This window comes from Andrena cerasifolii, chromosome 5 (genome assembly GCF_050908995.1).
Source record: "Andrena cerasifolii isolate SP2316 chromosome 5, iyAndCera1_principal, whole genome shotgun sequence".
NCBI classification, from domain to species: domain Eukaryota; kingdom Metazoa; phylum Arthropoda; class Insecta; order Hymenoptera; family Andrenidae; genus Andrena; species Andrena cerasifolii.
In genome coordinates, this window is record NC_135122.1 from 6,838,001 (window position 1) to 6,859,914 (window position 21,914).

The 21,914-nt window shown below is 35.0% G+C and overlaps 5 protein-coding genes and 1 long non-coding RNA gene across 11 annotated transcripts in view; 3 read left to right on the top strand and 3 right to left on the bottom strand.

The window, feature by feature from the left end:
* The first annotated feature begins 462 nt into the window (after nt 1–462).
* Nucleotides 463–6,475, top strand: LOC143368981 (uncharacterized). Of its 2 annotated transcripts, XM_076812274.1 has the most exons (13): nt 463–625; nt 702–2,126; nt 2,214–2,575; nt 2,715–3,068; nt 3,151–3,421; nt 3,495–3,913; nt 3,993–4,217; nt 4,300–4,775; nt 4,847–4,958; nt 5,061–5,221; nt 5,342–5,479; nt 6,103–6,202; nt 6,280–6,475. In XM_076812274.1, the coding sequence occupies exons 1-10, from the start codon at nt 610–612 to the stop codon at nt 5,214–5,216; spliced, it is 3,816 nt and encodes a 1,271-aa protein (XP_076668389.1). In that variant the 5' UTR covers nt 463–609; the 3' UTR covers nt 5,217–5,221; nt 5,342–5,479; nt 6,103–6,202; nt 6,280–6,475. The 2 variants fall into 2 exon arrangements, with proteins under 2 accessions (XP_076668389.1, XP_076668390.1); XM_076812275.1 differs by lacking the exon at nt 5,342–5,479.
* LOC143368995 (uncharacterized) lies at nt 5,788–6,205 on the bottom strand. Its single transcript, XR_013085320.1, has 2 exons — nt 6,110–6,205; nt 5,788–5,936 (listed from the first exon to the last, which is right to left on the bottom strand). It is a non-coding gene; the product is annotated as an uncharacterized LOC143368995 (long non-coding RNA).
* Nucleotides 6,405–21,914, bottom strand: part of Uqcr-6.4 (Ubiquinol-cytochrome c reductase 6.4 kDa subunit) — a 38,524-nt gene continuing 23,014 nt past the window's right edge. Inside the window, exons 1-3 of one of the 2 annotated variants that reach the window (XM_076812319.1) lie at nt 7,062–7,167; nt 6,859–6,911; nt 6,405–6,629 (exon numbers count right to left, since the gene is read on the bottom strand). In XM_076812319.1, coding sequence (XP_076668434.1) covers nt 6,518–6,629; nt 6,859–6,899 — 153 coding nt within the window. In that variant the 5' untranslated portion in view covers nt 6,900–6,911; nt 7,062–7,167 and the 3' untranslated portion in view covers nt 6,405–6,517. Of the gene's footprint in view, nt 6,630–6,858; nt 6,912–7,061; nt 7,168–21,914 lie in introns of those variants that run through there. The other variant, XM_076812321.1, reaches the window with a different exon arrangement.
* Dcr-2 (Endoribonuclease Dcr-2) lies at nt 8,061–16,777 on the top strand. Of its 3 annotated transcripts, none has more exons than XM_076812272.1 (26): nt 8,061–8,359; nt 8,432–8,593; nt 8,662–8,839; nt 8,987–9,226; nt 9,295–9,586; nt 9,662–9,738; nt 9,840–9,943; nt 10,066–10,204; nt 10,274–10,404; nt 10,503–10,743; nt 10,876–11,136; nt 11,212–11,481; nt 11,573–11,749; nt 11,817–12,021; nt 12,123–12,441; nt 12,517–12,875; nt 12,979–13,130; nt 13,332–13,439; nt 13,521–13,820; nt 13,995–14,210; nt 14,346–14,546; nt 14,673–14,754; nt 14,840–15,060; nt 15,160–15,331; nt 15,393–15,468; nt 15,541–16,777. In XM_076812272.1, the coding sequence occupies exons 2-26, from the start codon at nt 8,436–8,438 to the stop codon at nt 15,698–15,700; spliced, it is 4,839 nt and encodes a 1,612-aa protein (XP_076668387.1). In that variant the 5' UTR covers nt 8,061–8,359; nt 8,432–8,435; the 3' UTR covers nt 15,701–16,777. The 3 variants fall into 3 exon arrangements, with proteins under 3 accessions (XP_076668387.1, XP_076668386.1, XP_076668388.1); XM_076812271.1 differs by having other exon boundaries at nt 8,061–8,355; XM_076812273.1 differs by lacking the exon at nt 10,876–11,136 and having other exon boundaries at nt 8,062–8,355.
* On the bottom strand, nt 16,199–18,197 carry Mfap1 (Microfibril-associated protein 1). Of its 2 annotated transcripts, none has more exons than XM_076812310.1 (5): nt 18,180–18,197; nt 17,896–18,038; nt 17,025–17,701; nt 16,783–16,952; nt 16,199–16,711 (listed from the first exon to the last, which is right to left on the bottom strand). In XM_076812310.1, exons 2-5 carry the CDS (start codon nt 17,990–17,992, stop codon nt 16,276–16,278), a joined length of 1,380 nt encoding a protein of 459 aa, XP_076668425.1. In that variant the 5' UTR covers nt 17,993–18,038; nt 18,180–18,197; the 3' UTR covers nt 16,199–16,275. The 2 variants fall into 2 exon arrangements, with proteins under 2 accessions (XP_076668425.1, XP_076668424.1); XM_076812309.1 differs by having other exon boundaries at nt 18,175–18,192.
* Fkbp39 (FK506-binding protein 39kD) lies at nt 18,807–21,209 on the top strand. The gene is made up of 4 exons (XM_076812311.1): nt 18,807–19,013; nt 19,194–19,283; nt 19,539–20,472; nt 20,579–21,209. The coding sequence occupies exons 1-4, from the start codon at nt 19,004–19,006 to the stop codon at nt 20,658–20,660; spliced, it is 1,116 nt and encodes a 371-aa protein (XP_076668426.1). The 5' UTR covers nt 18,807–19,003; the 3' UTR covers nt 20,661–21,209.

Genomic DNA, 21,914 nt, shown 5'->3' on the forward strand with positions numbered 1-21,914 from the left:
AGAATTTTAATAACCTTTATAAAATGTATCCCACTCAATATTATACATTTAACAATCGAAATAAATTAATTCATACTATTACTTATTGTAGCAAGAATAATCATTTCATGAATACATTTTTAAAAATAATTTTACTTTTTTATCTAAAAATAACATTTTTATTACTAATCAGAATAATCACAATAATTATATGTTTGTCATACAGTTATGTCTCGTTGAGGGCTCGGTTTGGTCAGTTTGGTGTAAATACACGTCCCCACCACTTCTGTCTCACTCTTGTCCGGCGAAGGCGAGAGCGAGATGGAACGAGAGCGAGCACGAATGACGCAACGAATATGGCAGTTTCCGATTGTATCGAAAATCGATACTGGTAGGTTCAGTATCAATACATGCAAATCGATATTTAAGACCAGAAATATCGATACAGGGGTGTATCGATATGTATCGCCCATCCCTACGAGGTATTACATTCAAACAGTTACTTACTACTTACATTCTAAATGTATAAACAGAATGCTAAATAAAGTGAGGTTCACGAATTGTGTGAAAATAGTTTCAGAGGAATGTTAAAAACTAAGAACATAGATTTAAAATTTGAAACTATTTAATATGGCTCTATCAACAGGTAAGTCAACACGTGACTAGTTCTAACCTTCTTTAAATGTTTATAAAGGTAATTCATGCACACGTGTTATTAATAGAATTATTAAAACGACTGAATGCGGATGACGAACCTCTGCCGAAACGTTTGAAACTGGCAGAAAATGCTTTCTATGTTGATGATATACCAATAGTGCGTAAAGAGGATCTCGTTCTGCAATGGCTCTGTAAGATGTGCCTTGCTAATCAAAATGTTTGGAGCTCTTTAAACCGCTGCTTGAAAACTACACATTTGGATGTGAAGGTCGATGTAAAGAAATTATTGATTAAGGCGCTTATTACACGACTACAAGAAAATGTAAATGACGTAGACGAACAGATTTTTGAATGCTGCAGATTATCAGTTTCCAATAATGGGATGCAGCAATATTTTATTAGCAACCCAAAAGATTTAGGACTTTTACTGACATCTTTGTTGGATTATGCGCTCAAATTTTTTAAAGAAACTTTCAACATTAAAGAGGGTTCGACTGATGGAGTAGACATAACGTTAATTAGCAAAAGCAATGGATTAATATCTATAGCATATAACACAGTGATTAGTGTTATAGAAAGCACGATCCAAATATTTAAATCTGCTTTCGCTACAAAGGATAGCTTAAGAACCATATTTGTGCATGATATTTTATATCCACTGTGCGTTATAATTGACCATAAGCACACTGATAATACAAACAGATTAGGAGCAGTAGCCCACAAATGTATTCAGCAAATAATATTTGGGAAAAAGCGCACACAGAGCGGAACAGTTTTAACAGATGAAAATAAGGCTCGATTCGCAGATTTATTACCTGTTCTGGCTGAAAATGCAAAAACCAAAGATCTCCAGAGTAATTCGATGACATTCGTTTTTATTTTTCGTGCTGCGATAAGTATGTTTAAATCAGACAGCTGTGTATTAGATTTGTTATTAAGAGAATTAGTAGAGTGTGCTGGAATACATAAAAGACAGATTTTAAATTCTCTTTTAAGGCACTTGAACGATACAGCATTTGATTTCGATAATAAAGTACATGGAGTTACGTTGTTCGACTATTGTCAGAAGCTGATAGACGATATTTTAGCAAGCAAAGATATGAGTAGCATAGATTATGAGCTCCTTACTCAGTTCTGTTCTTTCAACCCTCTCATGATTGAGAAAAGAGTTCCAAATATATTGAAAAGAATATTTGCCGGAGGTCCAACATTGGAATATACAAATTTAATGGTTTCTATTTTGGACGCTACTGTACATTTGAGGCAAGAGGAGAAATTAATATCAGCGATATTAATGTCCTTGAAGCATTCTTTGAATGACATATCGGATGCAAAAGTCGATATGTTCTTTCCAGATGAATTCAAGGGAAAGTTCATGAAAATACTGAACAATATCACGAATTCCCAAGGTGTAAATATATTGAGAACTCTGATTTATCATTTAAAGACTGACTGTATGGAAGTTCTACAGTCTAATGAAATTTGCGAAGGTAATGTTTATAAGATAATAGTTAAAGTAATATTAATCACTCTTGATTTTATTGCAGAACCGTTTAATGTTTTGTAATATATTACAGGTAAAGATATATTAATTATGCAAGCAACTGTTGAGTTACTTGTCACGCTGTTAGATGGCGTGTGTATTTTTGAATATACAGGAACATTAACTTCTCATCAAAAGTTTGTAAATGCTCTTGACGATTTAAGAAATACCTTGTCGCTTCTGGTAGATAAAATCTTGCATTTGAACCACAGCAAAAAAGTTATTGTAATATTATTAACTGTTATATTCTCATGGAACGAGGCACAAAAAGCACTGAAATATTACGTGCCAAAAGCGGTTACACGCGATCTAACGTTTCCAATATCGCAAGATCAATGGCAGCAATTAGTTCAGAGAATTACCAATTTCGGCAAGGACAATTGTAAGAATAGTATGGTACGTTAAAACATTGCTATCACTGCTATTACTTTCATCGGTATAAAGAATGGTTCCGAAAAAGCTTAATTGTTTATTTCAGTAATAAAATATGTATACTTCCAGTACTTCAGTTGGGTATATGAAGATATTATTTCAGAATAAACTTATTTTACAACAACTTCGAATGTCCCGAAACGAATTAGACGAATCCTCTGTTAAACGTGAAAGTTTAATTGGCGGCTTAGAATATTCTTGGCGCTTTATCTTGAAATTCAACACAGATGTAACATCGCTTTTGGCTAATAAAGAGGTATCGAAAGTGGCACATTTATTACTCACGGATATGACTTCCAATGGGGCTAGCTTTTCTGAGTGGTTGGAGGTGCTACATAAAGATACTATACAAGAAAATAAAAGATTTGTAATATGTCTGTTGTGTTGCATTATTACGCAAATTGGACATCTGACAACAGAAGGAGTAACAAACTCTATGAGCAAACATATTGCCGCGGTAAGCTTTTAAATGCCATCGAAAAGTAAATATAAGTAAGATTGTGCGAGTAATCGAGTAATGTTTATTGATTATGTTTTAGAAAGCTTTACTTAATGTTGAGTTTGTTGAAAACGGAAAGATAGATGAAATATTGACGTACATGAAAGAAAAATTGTCGAAAGAGGGATGGGTACAAATGGAAAGTACATCTCTATGTACAATAAAAATGCACTTGAAAGTGTTACTTCATATGCCTCTGATATTTTTGGATGCCAATACAAGATTAATAACGTTTATGTTCGTATTCGCGCTCAGGAAAGAATGTAATCAAGATGATGAAATAATCTCGTTGTGTAACACAATATTCTCAGGTACGTTTCTTTTTTAACGTAGAAAAGGGTACTTTGTGTTTATCAGTATATGAAAATAGTTTTTCATTTTCAGATCTGTTAGAAAAACCGGGCCTTGACACATTTCAATACATAAACCCCTCTTTGTTATTAGAACAATTACCACACAATAGAATTATCCAAAAAGCTGTAGAACTATCTCTCAGACATAATTTGTCATTAACAACTTTAAAGAAACTAATAAAGTCTCCCACTTTATCTAAGGAGAGCATGTATTTTCTGCTGGAATCTATGGAACATATTAAACCAAAGCTAAATGTTGACCAAAAGGCGATACTTAGGAAAGCAGAGAGGAAATTGAGTAAAATTATAATAAAATCGTTACCATCTACGATTATAGGAGCGGATGATGTAAGAGCATTAAGTCTGATATTGAAATTTAATATTACTAATGAAAACATTGACGAAGACATGAAGGATTTAGTGGACACAACGCTTCGTAACATATTTGCGGTAAATATAATATAGCTAAACCGAAGCCTCCAGTCCTAAATGATTACGGCCATAGTATTGAAAAATATTTTATTAACAGAATGATACCGATAGAAATGACAAGAACGAGTTGTTACAAGATGGCTTACAATTAGCAGTTGTTATACTCCGTAATCGAAGAATATTTCAAGTTAATGACAAATCTTTAAAGGGAATATGGTACGCTCTTTTCCAATATCCATGTGTAGACGTACTTTTACCATTATTGGAATCAAGCGAGCCAAAAGAGTTTCACGAATTCCTCGAATACTTACACAATCAAATGGTACGGTGCAAATTCTTTTAGCAAAATACCTCGTACATGGAAATATCTTATTACTACCACTATTAGTTCTATTTTATTGTAGGTTCAAATTCTTTCCAACATGCAAGAAGATGAACTAGAAAATGTTTGCGTTATATGGAATGCTGTATTAAAAACGAATATGTCTGTTGACAGGAGTAAGTTACGCTTAATAGCGATCAATAAATTAATTCAAGTAATACATGTCGTAAATATATCGGACAATGTGTGGCCGAGTTTACTGAAATTAATGCAGAACATTCTTGCTGCTAAACATTTATATCTTCCTGGTAATATTATCGACATTAGTATATTCCTTGGTTTAAAATCATTGCAAGAAAGCACAATATTAACGTGCAACAATGCATTGGCATTATGTAACATACTGCTGAGAACGAGAACGAGTCTAATCACAGACAGACTGCCTGCGTTACTAGTGTTGTATAGACGTATATTAAATGTTGTTGTACATAGATCGAAGGTTATAGACGATAAGTCCGAAGAACTTGTATTTAAGTGTCTCGCATTGGATATAGAGAAGTAAGTTACAAATCTTTCACTTATTACATGGAAGTATGAATGTAGTTTAACTTGTTCCGTCTCGCACATAGGTTTACAAGTGCTTTGATAAAGTTAAAAAAGGATATGACTCGATTGACTCCTTATTTAATAGCAGATCTGCTGCAATTGTTTTCCGAAGCTTCGATAGCAGCTTCTGTAAAGGTAATTTACCAGTGGTCTTTAGATATTATGAATATTGATAATTTATTTGAATTACAGAAAAGTTATTAATTGTATATTTTACTATAAGACTTTTTCTTTTAGGCCTCTATCCAGACTTGTATACATCTGTTGATTAGTATATGCGATCAACATGGGACCTCTCTACTATGTCGAACATTGCCAATTTCAATGCAAGAGATTTTCAAAACTCAGCTAGATGAATTTAACAAATTCTATAAATTCTCTGGCAAGATTTAATAATGGTATAGATATATCTTCAAATTTGTACTATGTTTTCCTGTTTCTAGAACAACGAACCACTTTTTTAATTAAAAAAGTATCAATTGCCGCCTATCACTCGTGGTAAATTTGTTTACAAGTAGACCTACGCATGCTTGCTAAACTTTCTACTAGAGGGCGACGAATAGTTCTTGATTCTTATGATTATAGCAGCGTCACTTATGTCATAGAATACCGAATCAAACCTATCTGTGATCTGATGCATTTTCAAGCGAAATTTGGTAAATAATTGCAATTACCATTAGATTTTAGGTGAAACGTAAATACCTTTTTCTGCTTTTGAATTTAATTTTTATTGCCACGATTCGTGCGCGTCTCCACTTGTGATAAAATAAGGCGAATTCACACCGACTACAAGTTCCAGCGCATGTACCATATACATAAGATTGTAAATAGCCAGCAGGTTTTATATTTACAAAGAGTATAATGGTTCGGTGGATTACGTGGAAAGAAGGGTATATTCGAATTTTACAATTCACACTCGATGATAGTCATTAACTATTGAATTTGTATTTTAATCCGGGAAATTGTCTAAAATGCACTTTCTGAAAATACCTAAAGATCAACTTTTCTTGGTTACTACCCTGGGCTGTCTTACGGGTTATTTTGTGTGGGCAGAACCTATGAAGAAGTACATGAAAGAGACCGTTCCCACTGATAATACAAACGCTATAAGCACTGTAAGTTTGTCGCGGCAGAAGAATCATTTTATTTTAACGGCGAATAGGTTAAGGAGTATCAAAGTTCATTCAACCAGTTAACGCGCATAATAAGTGGTTTTACAAGGTTTTGGAAATACTTCGAAAATATCTGAAATTCTTATACACATTTTATTGTTCTAAAGAGTATACCTAAGTAATGGCAAGTGCTAAGAGATCCCTACCACTACCCGCGGTGCTGTTTTTAAATTTTGGAGGTTTAGTGGTACTGGGAGCAGCTTATGGGTAAGTATAATTTATTGGAAATATCAAATACTTTTGTAATATTAGCAAGTATATAATTAATACCATTTCGTTAACAGACTTTATGGAAAGAGATACCTTAAGGACCGGCAGTATGAAAGGGCCGAATCATTTGCGAGTTCTCTTTATGAGAAATTGAAAGAGGAAAAGGGAGACGTAGGCATGGAATCGTGATACTTATACGTACTTGTAATAATATCTATTTCAACATTATATGTATTTACTTAATAAATAATACATTTAATTATTATGGAATATATCATATACCATAGCATCGTTAACATAGCTTCTATTATATTATTTAAACTTCCCTCCATAGAAAGGTATATTTGCAGCTATTAGTTTCCAGTCAGTGAAATAAACCAACGCCAAGCTAGATCCTCCTCCATAAATGATCACAGATGGTAACCTGATTAATGAACAAATATATGTACGTACTTAGAGCTATTAGAATTCTAAGAATAATTATTATACATCGATACAATATGCGTAAAATTTATAAATCATTAACGTGATTGTAGTTTGGTAAGTAGATAGAAAGTATTATGTAATCGATGCTGTTAAATCTTATCAAACCTAAAATGCATTATTATGTATTTAAATTAATGTGATCTATACAGTAGAAAGTTAATATGTACCATTTCGTAGCCACTTCTAAGTGTCTCTTTCCCAATCGCATCTTTGTATAATTCTGGAATAATGTAATACCATTAATCAACACCTCCGATTGATCTCAGAAGTTAAATCTTAAGATGTAAGTGACACACTTAGGATACGAAAAACAATAGAGAACTTAGTATATAAATATATTAAATAAATATTGCAATTTAAGGTCACGTACTTATATTTCGTCGTCCCTCCCACTTTTCAAGCACTATTAACAATTACTTGATTTTCAAACAATGATCTGACAGTAGTATAAGGGAGGATAACTATTTTTCTGCTGCCATCTGTGATAGAAACGATCAACTTGCTACCCGTTAGCATTGTAAATGTACCCTAATATTAGAACCAATAATATTATACCCTTCTTTCCACGTAATCCACCGAACCATTATACTCTTTGTAAATATAAAACCTGCTGGCTATTTACAATCTTATGTATATGATTTAACTTTAATTACGACCGTGATCGTGATTCTGCGATCACTGTGATAAATCACTGTCAGTGATTTTGCTCTCCATCTCTACGCAGCACTAAATTTTGCCTCTCTTGCAGGTCCAAGAAATCGCGCGATCGATTCCGTTTTCAAGTTGCTGCACCTGCAAGAGAAGCAGATTCTCGGCTTGCATCTGTCAGAGAAGCGGTTGGCCGCAAAATCGCTTATAGAAACTTTGCTACACTTTCGAGGACGTGAAGTGTGTGGCGTGGTGTACGATGTGTAATGTGTAATGCGAGAAGTGTGAATTGTGATCATTCATTCCTCGTAAATTGTAAAATCGTTTAATTCGAATAGCACACGGACTTCCCGCCTTCGTTTTCTTCCGGTATATGTCCAAAGAGGAGATACAATAAGAGGCGTCACTCCGGGCGGAACCTTTGAAGTCCTTACTTGACCTTGGCATTTAAATTGGTTGTCTATTCGAGCGGGATATTCAAATCGACTAAATGTACCTTACTGCAATTTGCTAATTATTGCCGAAGTTTATCGTGGTTTACCGATCATTGCCGAATAGGCATTTAAATTGGTTGTCCAGTGATTTCCCTAGTTTATGTCTGTTCTTGTCGAGTGATGCCTCTTATTATATCTCCTCTTTAGTATGTCATTTGTGGCGCTGCAAAGTGATTCATTAAAACCGGGAGAGGTACTTATCTATAAAAGTATTATTATTCATTTATGAAACTCAATTTGTTTGGGAGTTTCCTGGAGTTTCCTTTCATTCCCTTCGTCGCCATTTCCCATTTGTTTCGAGTGACTGGGAGCGATTGAGCGACAGTTTAGGGCGGTCTGGGAAGCAGTGTAAAGAGATAAACAATTCTTGTAAGAATTGAATACAATTCAAATCGATTTATATAAACCTTTAACATAAGTAACGTAAGAATCGCGGTATATATTTCGAAGCAGTGAAAATATAAATAATCAAATCACTAATTAAATTGTACCAACTTCGGTTTGAGGTTCTTACCAATTCGGGTACGTTGTGTTTAAGCTAAACATGTTACTTTTTTTTAATGTAGTAACATATAAACACATTTTGCCTTTCATTTAGAAGTATGGAGGACAACAGTGATGAATTTGTTGCACGGCCATATCAAATTGATATGTTTGAAATTGCACTCAAGCAAAATACTATAATCTATTTACCAACAGGTGCTGGAAAAACATATGTAGCTGTTATGCTTATAAAAGAATTAAGCGCGGATATACGAAGGTAGGCAGATATAATCATCAAATACAAATCTGTTCTACTTTCTGTTAATTATATTATGTTACACGTAGACCATACACGGAAGGTGGGAAACATACTGTATTCTTAGTTAACACAGTACCTTTAGTCACACAACAGAGTTTATATATCGCAAGGTTAACCGGGTTAAGCTGCGGGGAATTAAGTGGCGACAAGAATGTTGATTTCTGGACCAGAAGTACATGGGCAAAAATGTTGGAAGAGCATCAGGTGATAGAAATTCATTATATTTTATGGAATAAGTGGTATTATGTTAAACTTATTGTAATTCATGCATAATTTATTATTTATTATATCGTCATTGTATAGAATGTCCAGCGCACTGGGTTTGTTTATAATAAGAACATTGCTCCATAGGTTTTAGTGATGACCACATCAATTTTGGTCGACGCGATCTGTCATGGACATATGCTTCTAAGTAGAATAAATTTGTTAATTTTTGATGAATGTCACAGAGCAGTTAACGATCATCCAATGAGGCAACTTATGCAGCAATTTGAAACTTGCCCTAAAGAAGATCAACCAAGAATTTTAGGTTTGACGGCTTCGTTGTTAAATTCTAATGTGAATTTGGCTAAAGTAGAATCAACTATTAAGGTACATTACATATCCTTATTATTACGCATTTACTAAACGATGTTATAACAATTTGAGTGTTGTTGCAGTCTTTGGAAATAACATTTCACGCAAAAGTGGCCACAATAACTTCAGCGACGCAAGTAAAAAATTATTATGCGACTCCGAAAGAAGTGATAGTCCAGTACAATGAATATGAAATACCTGATGTCGGGAAGCAGATAAATGGGATCATCACTGAAATAGAGGAAGTTTTGAATGCTATAGTTCTGAAGAGTTCGTTAAAGTGTATAGAATCTAGCGAAGCTTTCAGACCAAAGAGTGTTAACAAAAAATTGTTATCCATACTGAAAGATATACAAGAACAATTTGCAAATTCAGGTATAGGTGCAGGATTTGTTAGAAACGTATTTATATGTATGTAAATTTGTTTAATAAATTTTGTTCTTGATACAGGAGTATATGGCGCAAGTAAAGCTGTTCTACTTCATCTAATTCAACTAGAATGCATCAAAAAGTATACACAGGAAGTGGTATGTACGAAAACAAATCATATATGTAAAAGAAAGCGAATGAACTTCAAGCAACCTTGTAATTCTTGTATCTCATTATAACAAAGTGGTGTTATGTTTAGGAAACTGCGTACGTTTTGGAATATTTTATTACAGAATTGACTAAATTTAGAAAGCTGTTAGAGGATGAAATGAAGAATTCTACAGAAATGGAAAAAATTCACAAGTCAGTTAACTCGAATTCTATTTATATTCATTCGTTTGAATTCTGCTTTCAAGTTTTCGACCCTAACTTTTAAACTGTTCTGAAATTATATTGCGCGACAATTACAATGCGATAAATTACAGGTATTCATCTGATCAAGTTCGAAAACTTTTCACAATATTAAAGAACTTCCATAGTAACAAGTCGGCCGATCAGAAGTTCTGTTGCATTATTTTTGTACAACGACGATTTACAGCAAACGTGTTGTATCACATATTAAAGGTAAAGTGTGACTTTAATATGCATAATTCACATTCGATTTGTAATTGTTTGTGATTTTTATCCTTTTAGAATCTATCTGTATACGACGGAGAATTTAAATTCCTGCAGTCTGATTTTCTGGTTGGTTACTCAAATAATCCTTACAAAAATTCTAGAGAAGTATTATGCATCGCGAAATGGAACAAGGAGGTGTTAGTCAGGTACGAAGTCATTTATTTCTCGTGTTTTAAATCATAGGAGAGATGCACAGGTTCGTTTACTACGCACAGTATGCACAGTAAAAATTAATTCTTTTTAGGTTTAAAAATGGTTTATCAAATTGTGTTATTGCAACAGATGTTATAGATGAAGGTATAGACATACCAACATGCACATTAATTGTAAGGTATAATTTGCCAATGGATATTAGAGCATATATCCAAAGTAAAGGAAGAGCGCGATATGTAACCAGTCAGTACACATTATTAGTACCAAGAAATGACCTACAGTATTTAAAACGATATGACAATTTTAAACTGGTAGAATCACATGTGCAGAAGGTAATCTTTTTTAAATATACCCGTAGCTTGCTTTGGGGCTCAATGTTTCTAATAAATATACATTAGCAATTGTATTTATTGTTAGAACAGCTAAATATATGCTCGATATTTATTACTATTTTATTTAAATAGCTTTTAGTGGGTCAAACTGCCGATCGCGAGAAACCAACGATAGATAAGATAAAAGATGAATTATACACATACAATATAGAACCACACAGTGTTGTAGATAAAAATGGAATAAGAAGTGTTATAACCGAACACTCAGCCATTAGTGTAATAAATAGATATTGTTCTGTATTATTGAATTCCAAATATGTGTCTTTATCACCAATTTGGAAATTGCATACAATTGATAATGATGTGTGTTGTTACCAACCAAAACTCTTTAAGGTGCTGGAAACATTTACCAATTCAGTTTTTCAATAGTATTTATTCAGTCGTTATTTTGTTATAATGTTTTCCCAGGTTTCTCTTAAATTACCAATTGTATCGCCGCTGAAAACCGTAATATTTGGAGATCTTATGCCTTCGATTGATATTGCAAAAAGATCTGCTGCTATGAAAGTCTGCATTGCATTGCACAAGATTGGTGAATTGTCTGATACATTAGCTCCAAATGCAATCAATTCTATTACGCAAAACACGGACTATTTATTCCCACACTGGGTAGATGAGGATACGACAAAGGCCTCATTAATTGGGACGTACAAGCAAAAACGACATCATGAATTACAAGTAGGGTTGAACGTACACTTATTACTTACTATTTCTTTCGAAAATATGTACATGAATTGTAAAGCTTTTATAATGCGAATACTCCTTACAGTTCCCATCAGCTTTACATAGTACATATCCTCTACCAAATACTCTAGTATACCTTCATCTTCTTCATGCTAAACCTACGTATTCAGCACCGCATCAGGACAATCGTCACTTGATATTTTATAATTTGCTGTGCAGCAATGCTGGATTCGCAATACTCTCTACAAAACCAATGCCACAGGTAGATATCAGAAATTCTTTCATATTTTTAATAGGATACTCCATTAGTATGTGTTTTTCCCATCTAGATACCATCATTTCCAATTTTTATGAACGTCGGCGAGTTGAATGTCGACATTAAAGTAAATTATGCGACAATAAATTTATCCGATGAAGAAATTATGAGTATACAAGTTTTCCATACATTGATATTCAGTGAAATTGTACCAGTTATAAAATCGTTTATGGTATTTGATAATCACAATCTTGACAATTGCTTCCTAATCACACCAGGTAACGTAACATTTACGATACATGTTATTTATATATATAAAAAAAAAGTCTGATACTGTTTGAGCGTAGAACGTAGTTTGATATAAGTTACCACTTTTCAGTCACCGAAACCTGGGAAATAAATTGGGAGGTAATTAGACAGTATAAATATATAGACCATATAGCACCAGTTCCTTATCAATTCGACAATAGTGATTATGAATTGGCATTAGTCGTGCCCAATTACAGAGCGGCTGCAGATGTGTACATAGTCACGAATGTTTGCGAAGATCTTACACCAGGTTCATGTTTCCCCACTGACAACTTTTTTACGTACGCTGATTATTATAAGCAAAAGCACGGGTTGGAAATAAATGATTTAGCACAGCCGATGTTAGAAGTGAAGCCGATATCGAGGAAAATTAATTGTATAAAACCCAGGTAACATGAATTTCTGTCCGTGCACGCGAATAACATTTATATTTATAAATAGCTTTGTGTTTTTTCCTCACGCAGAGGTATGCAGTCTGAGATAAAGAGGCGCAAATGTGCAGATTCCGCTAAAGATTTGAAGGAACACTTAGTTCCAGAACTATGCATTCGAATTAAATTCCCGTCCTTATACTGGCTTAAAGCAACGATGTTACCATCCATATTACACAGAGTCTCGCAGCTTTTAATCGCGGAAGATCTTAGAGTCACTATTGCTACAGAAGCATATCTAGGATCACTGGTGAACGATACTAAATGGCCTCCATTAAAATTAGCGGATGAAGAAAGAGAAGAATCCTTCGAACCTTCAGTAGAAGTACCTCTCGATGAAAGTGTTGAAAGTGCACAGATAGAACCGGTATTAAGTGGCCCAGAAATAGATGGTATATGTCTTATATGTTAAATTTATCATTTTTCAAAATGTCAAATTAAAGAATATTCCTCGGTTATGTACGCTTTTTATACTAAATTCGTTTCTTCGTGCAGTGCTAGATACAGACGCGTATAATTATCCATGGACAAAGGATCAAGAGCCACCAGATGTATATAGAAATATTGAAGACATTCAAGTCATCCAAATTGAACAATATTGCCAATTTATGGTCGGAATGACTAATCAAAAGATGGACATAGTGGTGGTAATTATATTACTTGTTATTCTCCGATACGAAGTATGCAATATAAATCTTTACGGTATAAATTTATCGAATAAATGTTTATTTGAATGAGCAAGGTTGAAACAGCTCCAAATTCAATTTAACATTATATTATTTCTATGTAAGTAATGAAGTAATTCTATGCGTTGTTATTTCAATTACATATGAAACACGTTTTTGCAGGAGAATAAAAAAATTAAATACACAAATAAGCCGGTGGTGCCAGTGCCACCTTTGAAAATTTTATCGGTAAAAGATTCACACGGTCCTAATCCTATCGAGATTATGTATGTAAGTATACCGTTTACGCCTTTAGGATCGTAACCATTGCATGTAGTATCGCAATTTCAGAGAATTATGATTTTAATATAGGCATTGACGAGCAAGTTGGGACATGACGCATTTGATTTAGAACGACTTGAAACTTTAGGCGATTCGTATTTAAAATTTATTACGTCTTTGTTTTTGTACAATACATTTCCGAACTACAGCGAAGGCCCTTTAACAGCACTGAAAGGAAAGATACTTGGAAACCGTAATCTCTACTACTGCGGAACTAATAAACACATTCCCGGCCGTATGAAAGTTGATGATTTTGTACCTTTTAGTAATTTCATTGCTCCAGCTTATACGGCATTCCGGCCACTTCAGAAACTATTGTTAGAATCGGAGGTATTATTATTTTAATCTTTGAAGTATGAATACATTAAATTATTTAGTAAGAAAGAAAACTTGAATCGTAGGCTAATCTTATAATGAAAAGTATAATGTTTTCACGCGTGATTTTGCTTAAGTAATTATTATTATTATCGTTACCCTATTAATGTACATAATATTCTATGTAAGATATCGCCGAATGTTTTGTACGAAATCGAGGTGCCCAAGGAGGAAAAATTTACCGGTCGAATAAGCGTAAGCACAATAAATAAAATGGAGAAAATAGTGCTAGATTGGGAATCAGCGGAATCACAAACTGGTATGGAACATTATCTTGGAGTGCAAACTGTTTCTGACAAAACAGTAGCTGACTGTGTGGAAGCATTAATTGGTGTTTATCTTACAGTAAGTACACAAAAGCAAGATTTCATTTCCGTCATACTTAATTCCCTTACTTTAATTTAATTCTCACTGAATTTCGATTGCATCGCTTTGTAATAATTGCAGTCATTAAGTATAACTTGTCCTCCATTTTTACAGACTATGGGTTTAAAAGGGGCCTTAATTCTACTACAATGGTTTGAGATTTTGCCGCATAGTCTGAAGGTTAACAAATTATTATATGGTGTACCGCAAGATCCTTTAATTGCCGAAGGAAATGTAAACCATTTTATGCCCTGGGCGTCTGAAATAGAAACGAAGCTTGGCTACAAATTTAAAAATCGAGGGTTTTTATTACAGGTCAGTTAATGTTCCATTCTAGCTTAACGCATTCTATTTCTGTTAGATTGGGCTGCGCGAATTTGCAAAGTCATTGAGCTTCTTGATCCATTATAACAATACAATTTTTCAACGTTTATGTTTTAGGCTTTCACACATCCTTCATACACAGCGAATAACCTAACTGAATGTTATCAGAGATTAGAATTTCTCGGTGATGCAATTCTTGGTAAGAATCCTCGCAATTATCCTCAGCATTTCTCTGATTTATTGTGAACGCCTTACGTGCCATTACAAGTATCTTATTGTTTTAGATTTTTTGATCACGTGTTATATTTATGAAAATTGCGGAAACTTAAATCCCGGTGCTTTAACAGATCTGAGATCTGCCCTTGTCAACAATATTACATTTGCATGCTTGGCTGTTCGATATGGCTTGCATACTGCATTATTAGCTTACGCGTCAGAATTAAACGACGCTATATACCGCTTCGTAAAGTTTCAAGAAGAACGAGGTCATGTAGTTAATGACGAGGTACTTTTTTTTTACATTAATATAAAAATGTTTTAAGTAACAATAAATTACATGTTACGTATTTTTAGATACGCAATACATGTGTATTTATCTTTGCAGCTTCTGTGGATCTTACTGGAAGAAGATGAATGTAAGATGGCTGAATACGTAGCTGTTCCTAAAGCTTTAGGCGATATATTCGAGTCTACGATAGGCGCGATCTATCTGGATTGTGATAAAAATCTTGAGACTGTTTGGGAAATAATATATTGCCTTATGCACAATATAATTGGTGAGTATCTATGGAAGATGGTAACACTTCAATATCACGAATAATTTAACTTCTGTTTCAGACAAATTTAGTAAAAATATTCCGAAGCAACCAATTCGTGCGTTGTATGAAATTCCAGGGGCGTGCCCACGATTTTCGTAAGTACAACAGTTTGTTGTTATTCTTGTAAATTTTGTAAAAGTTCAGCGCCCATGTGCGATTCTTTTCAGAACCATTAATACGGTGGAAGGCACGAGGAGTGTCATGGTACCTTTAAAAGTAATTATCGCTGGAAAAACGAAGCTGTTCCATGGATTTGGAGTGAATAAAAAGCAAGCTAAATGTGCTGCCGCGAAGCAAGCATTGAAAAACATGCTGTACAATGTTTAAGATAATGAAAGTTTTTTTCATGTGCAAGATTTATGCTTTGTTTTAAAATGTTCAGGTCTATGTAGGGTGAGTCCGAAGTCGTGTCACGAAATTTACATTACGCATTCTACGTCTGAAAGCTAGCAAAGAAATTCTGATAAACATCGGATCAACAACTATTCGGTTCGAAGATATAACCGCTTTTAGTCGGAAGCATTATCCGAAATCCTTTAACATTTTACACGCATACATGTTACGTGAGGGTAGGTTGGATGAACTTGACAAAATTCCTTCGCATTCATTCCACTTTCTGTCAATTTCGAAGCCTTGCGTGTAATTTTTTATAATATAAGGCAGGTGTATTTAAAAAATTAATGGTTTTGGCACCCAAGTTTATTAAAACTAGTTTTGTTAGCTCTAACGTGTAGAATATGCCTGTGAATATTGCGACTCGATTTCGGACACATCTTCTAATTATATTAAAAGGATATATATTATAGTCGAGTACTATTTCAAACATTATTGTTTTAAGTCCATTTATATTATTAATTATTGCAATTAATATAATTGAGAAGTTTAATATCAATATATCATGTTCAACTTTCACTTTTCCGCTTTTTTAGCGACGGTCGATCAAACACTTGTTTCATCCCCGCTGCTTGATTGTTATGAAATTTCAAATTCTGCGCCGTTTCGGAAATCCAAGGCGAATCGAACTGAGTGGTGTCTTGATCGACTAAATGGGTATATTTAGTTCTGCCACTGCGGCCGAAGTTCTTTACTTGCATAACTTTCGGTAGAATTGTCTTGTCAAAGTGATCTTCCAAAGTTGCACCGGAGAAGTCCCGTTTAAATATATTGTCTTCTCTGTCCAAGTAAAACGCTCCGCGGTGATAATACTTTTGTAAGAACTTATACTTTCCTTTGGCCGCTTTGTTCGTGATGACCTTCGGATTTAATCGAGCTTCTTGTCTTCGCTCTTCTTCGGTCATGTTACGTATACGTTCGATCTCGAGTCGTTCCTTCTCCAGTCTGAAAAATTAAAATGTTTAGCAAACAATATAATGTGTACAATAATAAGCACGATTTTTAACGGTATATACTGTTCTCTTTCTTCGCGATCACGTTTAATCCTCTTCAGCTCACGCAACTTCCACGCTTCGTATTCTACTTCGTCATTTTCATCCTCGGTACAAACATCCTCGATTTTTCCTTCATGATCATTGACACCTTTACCAACTTGCGTTTCCTTCCTTATTGCTTCTTCTACCATCTATACGACAAATAAGCTCAGAAGAATGTACAAGTAAGTACTTTTTCCGCCTATTCAAATAATTAATCTTACCCTTAATGTCTGTCTTTTCCGTTCCTCTGCCATCTTCTTCGCTTCAACTTCTGCTTGCTTTTGCTTCATCGCTTCTTTCTCCTTCTCCATTACTGTGATCCTATCCTTTTTACGTACAAAAACTGGTTTCAATCTTGGTCCGGTTTCTTCCTCCGAATCTGTGTACTCTTCGTACTCTGAACTTTCCTCCGAACTATCGCCCGATCTTTCGTCTTCTTCGCCATGGATCAATTCCTCCTCGTTGTCCTTTTTGGACAAAACTCGTTGCTTTAGTGCCTCACGTCTCCTTTCGATTTCACAATCCGATAATTCCTCATCTTCGGATGAGTCCGAACTTTCTAGCTTGATCCTCTCGCGAGTTCTTTCTGGCTCGACTTCTATTAATTCTGGTTCATGGATGTGTCTGTGCCTCTCTACGCGAACTTCTGTGTTAGATTCTTTCTGTCGTTCCAGTCTCGTTAACCTCCTTATACGTGGATCATCTTCATCTCGTACTCTGACTTGCGATTGCGTGGGGGTATCCGCAGAAACTTCGTTCTCCTCGTAATTCTTATGCACTCGTCTTTCTAGGAAGTCTTCCTCTTCGGATTCTTCTTCCGAGCTAGCTGCTGGTGCATAATCGGGACGTTTGCCAGAGACATAACGATGTACTTTCACTTTCTTCATAGACAGTTCCCCTACAATGAAAGAAGCCATTCAAAATGACTACTCAGACATAATATCAATTTTTTCACATTCCTTACAAAACAATCCTTCGCTAAAAGTATCGAAATGTTGAATTACTAGTAGTACACAGGTACCGGTAGTCATTTTATAGTAAACAATAAATACAAAAATAGGAATTACAAGATTATGACATTGGATTACTAACCTTTATCATTCTTTACTGGTACAGCACCTGCTGTACTTTGAATCCCCATAGGAGCAGGTGCTAAAGAATTATTTGTGACAAAGTAATCCATCATCATTTTGATGGTTTATAAAACAACGCTTGAGTACGTGATACGAAATTTAGTAAATTGCAGCAAATTGTACAAATCCTCTACATATCAGGGGGACCAAGCCGTCTTTGTTTGGCTGAAGTTTTCCCGTTTAGTTAGCACCTCATTGGTAGGAGGCGCTACAAACTCTGCTTCAACTTTCGTAAGAGGGAAGCTTGGCCCCCCTGCTACATATGTGTGCACGATCAACAACGAACCACCATTTTACATCAAAAACTATGCACTTGCTAGTAGACACACCCTCTTGTATCGTATACAGTTATAAGCAAAGGTGTAATAATTTATTTTTCTATTTATTAGCAATCAGAGATTGTAGGCCAACTGCAAACAGACAATAACTCATTATGCAATCGTATTTAACAATAAAATTGTTTACTTATTCCTCCAAGAAGAACAAAGACGCTAAAACCATCTAACGGTGACACCTGTAAACTAAAGCACCCCCTTTCAATTGGTGCAAGAATATTAAAAATGCGCCAAAATGTAAATGTTTTATATAAAAGTATATTACTGTTAAATGTATTTGGAAGCGATAATTTCCTTACTATCCAAAAGTAATAGATAATTTATATATACCGGAACATTTGAATGTGGAATGATTTTGCTCGATTTTGCAATTTCAAAAGTATTGTAGAACTTGTGAGAAAAGACCGCGCTTAGTAGCCCTCTAATCGCGAGTGCGAGATGTGTCGCGGCAGTTACTGTTACGATGTATAGCGCGTGCAATCTATGGAAGACCAGTTCGTGATAGAAATCGACTTCCAGACGACGGCGCTGCACGCCGTACAGTGTACGTTAGAATTGTAGTTGGTCCTTGCAAGCAGTTGCAAGTTGGCGCGAGGCCGTACGGGGTACCTGATTTATGTTGTAGATTTGTTGTACAGAACCTTGCGTGTACATATTACCGTTTTACGTTTACAAAGGATTGTTAATATTTTCATTTCATACAAGCGGAAGTTAAGCACTTAGGCAGCCAAGATGTTCTGGGGTAAGGAGAAGCCAATACAGAACGGGTACACACGTATCCGGTGATACAAAATTTGCCGGCAAAGAACGGTTTCAGAATGGCGTCGCCATGTGGTCGCGAAAAGCGATCCGGCCGCCTTTTAAAAATATGAAACTGCATTGGCACATTGTTGCCCAATAATGTAATCGTTCTTTTTTTCAGGTTTGATATTGGAATCAAACAAACGGTACACACAGACCGTTGATAAATCATTCCACGTGTCAATGGCGAGCTTAGATCTCACGAAAGCCGGTAAATTGAACATCAGTCTTACGTTACTTTTCAAATCTTCTACGTAGTGTAATATCCTCAAATGCTTAACGTTTCAATTTGCATTTAAAGAGTAACGTTTATATGCAAAAACTGGACTTGTTACAGCTTATGAAGTATTATTTGAATTTTAAATACATTCGAAAAATTGACATTTCTTACTTTCTCTAGTAGAGTGTCATAACTTTTTCTTTTTTTTCATTTACTTAATACAAATAAAAATTTCGTCCATTACAGATGACAATTTAGTAAACGTGACATTGTGCTACGACAATAGAAATTATTTGCTCTGCAGCTTAAAAAAGAGCACAACGTGGCAAGTGCCGCTTGATTTGAATTTCCAAGAGGGAACCAAGATCGCGTTCACATGCAATGGTAACGGCCATGTACATTTAACTGGTTACCTGATACCCGATGAAGATCTAGACTTGGAAGATTTAGAGGAAGAGGAGGAGGAAGACGAGGAAGCGCCGCAACTTGTCGATAAGCAGTCAAAGAGGAAAGCTATAGATTCTCTGAAGAACGAGAAGAAAGTTAAGCGCCCTAAGCAAGAAATCGAAGTGGAATCGTCAGACGAAGATATAGAACTAGATGGTATAAACGAAGAGAGCGATTCTGATGACTCCGAGGAAGAAGTCGATCAGACAATCTTACACGAGGAGGAAGACAGCGAAGATGAGGATGGTGAGGACGAAGAGGAGGAGGAAGAAGAGGAGGAAAAGAAGGTAGCGAAGCCTCAACAGAAAGAGAAAAAGAATAAGCAGCAGCAGCAGCAGGAACAGCAAAAGAAAAAGGAGGATAAGAAAAAATTGGTAAATGGGAAAGAAGTGAAACAGGAACAGCAAAATAAACAACAGAAAAAAAGCAAAGGAGAGAAACAGCAATCGAATGACCAGAATGCTCAAAGCGAGCCGAAAAAGAGAGTGGTGGAAGGTGGAGTGCAAATAGAGGAATTAAAAGTCGGTAACAGTATACCTGCGAAATCTGGAAAGTTCGTGTCTGTGTATTACGTGGGCCGCCTCACGAATGGAAAGAAATTCGACTCTACGACCCAAGGGGAAGGTTTTAAGTTTAGACTCGGAAAGGGCGAAGTGATCAAAGGATGGGATATTGGTATCGCGGGAATGAAAGTCGGTGGAAAGCGGAGAATCACAATACCACCCGCAATGGCGTATGTACCATTATCTATAAATTAAAGATTTACTCGTAACATTGGTAAGCTCTCTTCACATAAGTTTCAAAAATTGAATTTCTCACCCAAGACATACATGTTGCAGGTACGGAGCGAGGGGTTCACCACCGGTCATTCCAGGCAACAGTACACTCGTATTCGAAGTCGAACTTAGGAATGTTCATTGAAGATTAAGAATATTCCCTTAACTCCTGAGTATTTGTTGAATGATACATATTGTATTTTGGAACAGTGAACAGACCATCCTCCTTTTTTTTATTGTTGATCGAAGCTTCAATTCTCTTGAAAAACGTGACGTTTTTAATATATTTTATGCTATGTACTATTACTTAGGAAATATTCTTATAGTTTAAATGTGACATATGCGTGTAAGTGAACTAGTGGTACCGAAGCTTTTAATTACGAGTACACATATATTGAGATACATAATATTTCTGGAAACTCTGAGATCATTTACTTAGTGTTAAATTAATAAATAGCATTTACAGACACACTTACGCGCTTTTCGATTATGTAACATTTCTTTTTAAGTTTCGAGTGCGTTTATTATGAATCATAAAAGACAGAAACAAATTAGGCGAAGTTCGAAGTGTCCATCAAAATTTTACTTTTATATTTGGTTGAAGATAAAAACATGTGACTTATACGTATCATAAAATGTACAATTATCAAATGATTTTAAAAGTACTTCTCAAATAAAAGCAAGTGTTTTTATATATATATATATGTGTGTGTGTGTGTGTGTGTGTGTGTGTGTGTGTGTGTGTGTGTGTGTGTGTGTGTGTGTGTGTGTGTGTGTGTGTGTATATATGCACGACATACTTTTTTTTATTTCTTAGCGAATGTTGCACCGATCGGTGTGTAACAATAACGATAAATTTTTGCAGAAAGTTTACTAATACATTCATAATTCTGAATAACTCTACTTGTGTTGTACTTTTAAAGAGATGTTATAAAATACAAAATAACTTCTTTATTAGGTTTTATTGCAATAATTCTTAATCCGTTTTGTTATCACTTTGATTCTTCTTCCAAGATAACGTACAAACTCCATTTGTACATTCTTTTACCAACTGCGGAGGCTGTTCACCTTTTGTAACGTCTTTCTGTTTACCTCTAAATTGCCACCATTTCAATAACAACGGTTGTATCAGGAATCTCCATATAATGAGTAATATGGGTATAGCTACGCATGGTACACATACCATTTTAGGAGAATTTACTGGAGAACCTAGAAAAATACATATTCTCAGTTTGATAGTTCAGTAACTATTACAGATTTACATCCGAGCAGTAACCTATTCTTCTTTTAATGCAAGCAAGGTTAGAAACTTCACCTTAGGCTAACGGAAGATACTTCCCTCGTGATTACTCCAAATAGGTAAATGACAATACGAAACGAAATAAGTGAGAATATAACC

Coding starts and splice junctions, on each gene's coding strand:
- LOC143368981 (XM_076812274.1), top strand. Junction 3,914..3,992: donor CGCTTCGTAACATATTTGCG/GTAAATATAATA, acceptor TTTTATTAACAG/AATGATACCGATAGAAATGA. Junction 4,218..4,299: donor AATACTTACACAATCAAATG/GTACGGTGCAAA, acceptor ATTTTATTGTAG/GTTCAAATTCTTTCCAACAT.
- Dcr-2 (XM_076812272.1), top strand. CDS start 8,436: ATGGAGGACAACAGTGATGAATTTGTTGCACGGCCATATCAAATTGAT. Junction 8,840..8,986: donor AAATGTTGGAAGAGCATCAG/GTGATAGAAATT, acceptor ATTGCTCCATAG/GTTTTAGTGATGACCACATC. Junction 11,137..11,211: donor ACCAACCAAAACTCTTTAAG/GTGCTGGAAACA, acceptor ATGTTTTCCCAG/GTTTCTCTTAAATTACCAAT.
- Mfap1 (XM_076812310.1), bottom strand. CDS start 17,992: ATGATGATGGATTACTTTGTCACAAATAATTCTTTAGCACCTGCTCCT. Junction 16,953..17,024: donor GGAAAAGACAGACATTAAGG/GTAAGATTAATT, acceptor TTTGTCGTATAG/ATGGTAGAAGAAGCAATAAG. Junction 16,712..16,782: donor GATCGCGAAGAAAGAGAACA/GTATATACCGTT, acceptor TTAATTTTTCAG/ACTGGAGAAGGAACGACTCG.
- Fkbp39 (XM_076812311.1), top strand. Junction 19,284..19,538: donor CTTAGATCTCACGAAAGCCG/GTAAATTGAACA, acceptor CGTCCATTACAG/ATGACAATTTAGTAAACGTG. Junction 20,473..20,578: donor ACAATACCACCCGCAATGGC/GTATGTACCATT, acceptor TACATGTTGCAG/GTACGGAGCGAGGGGTTCAC.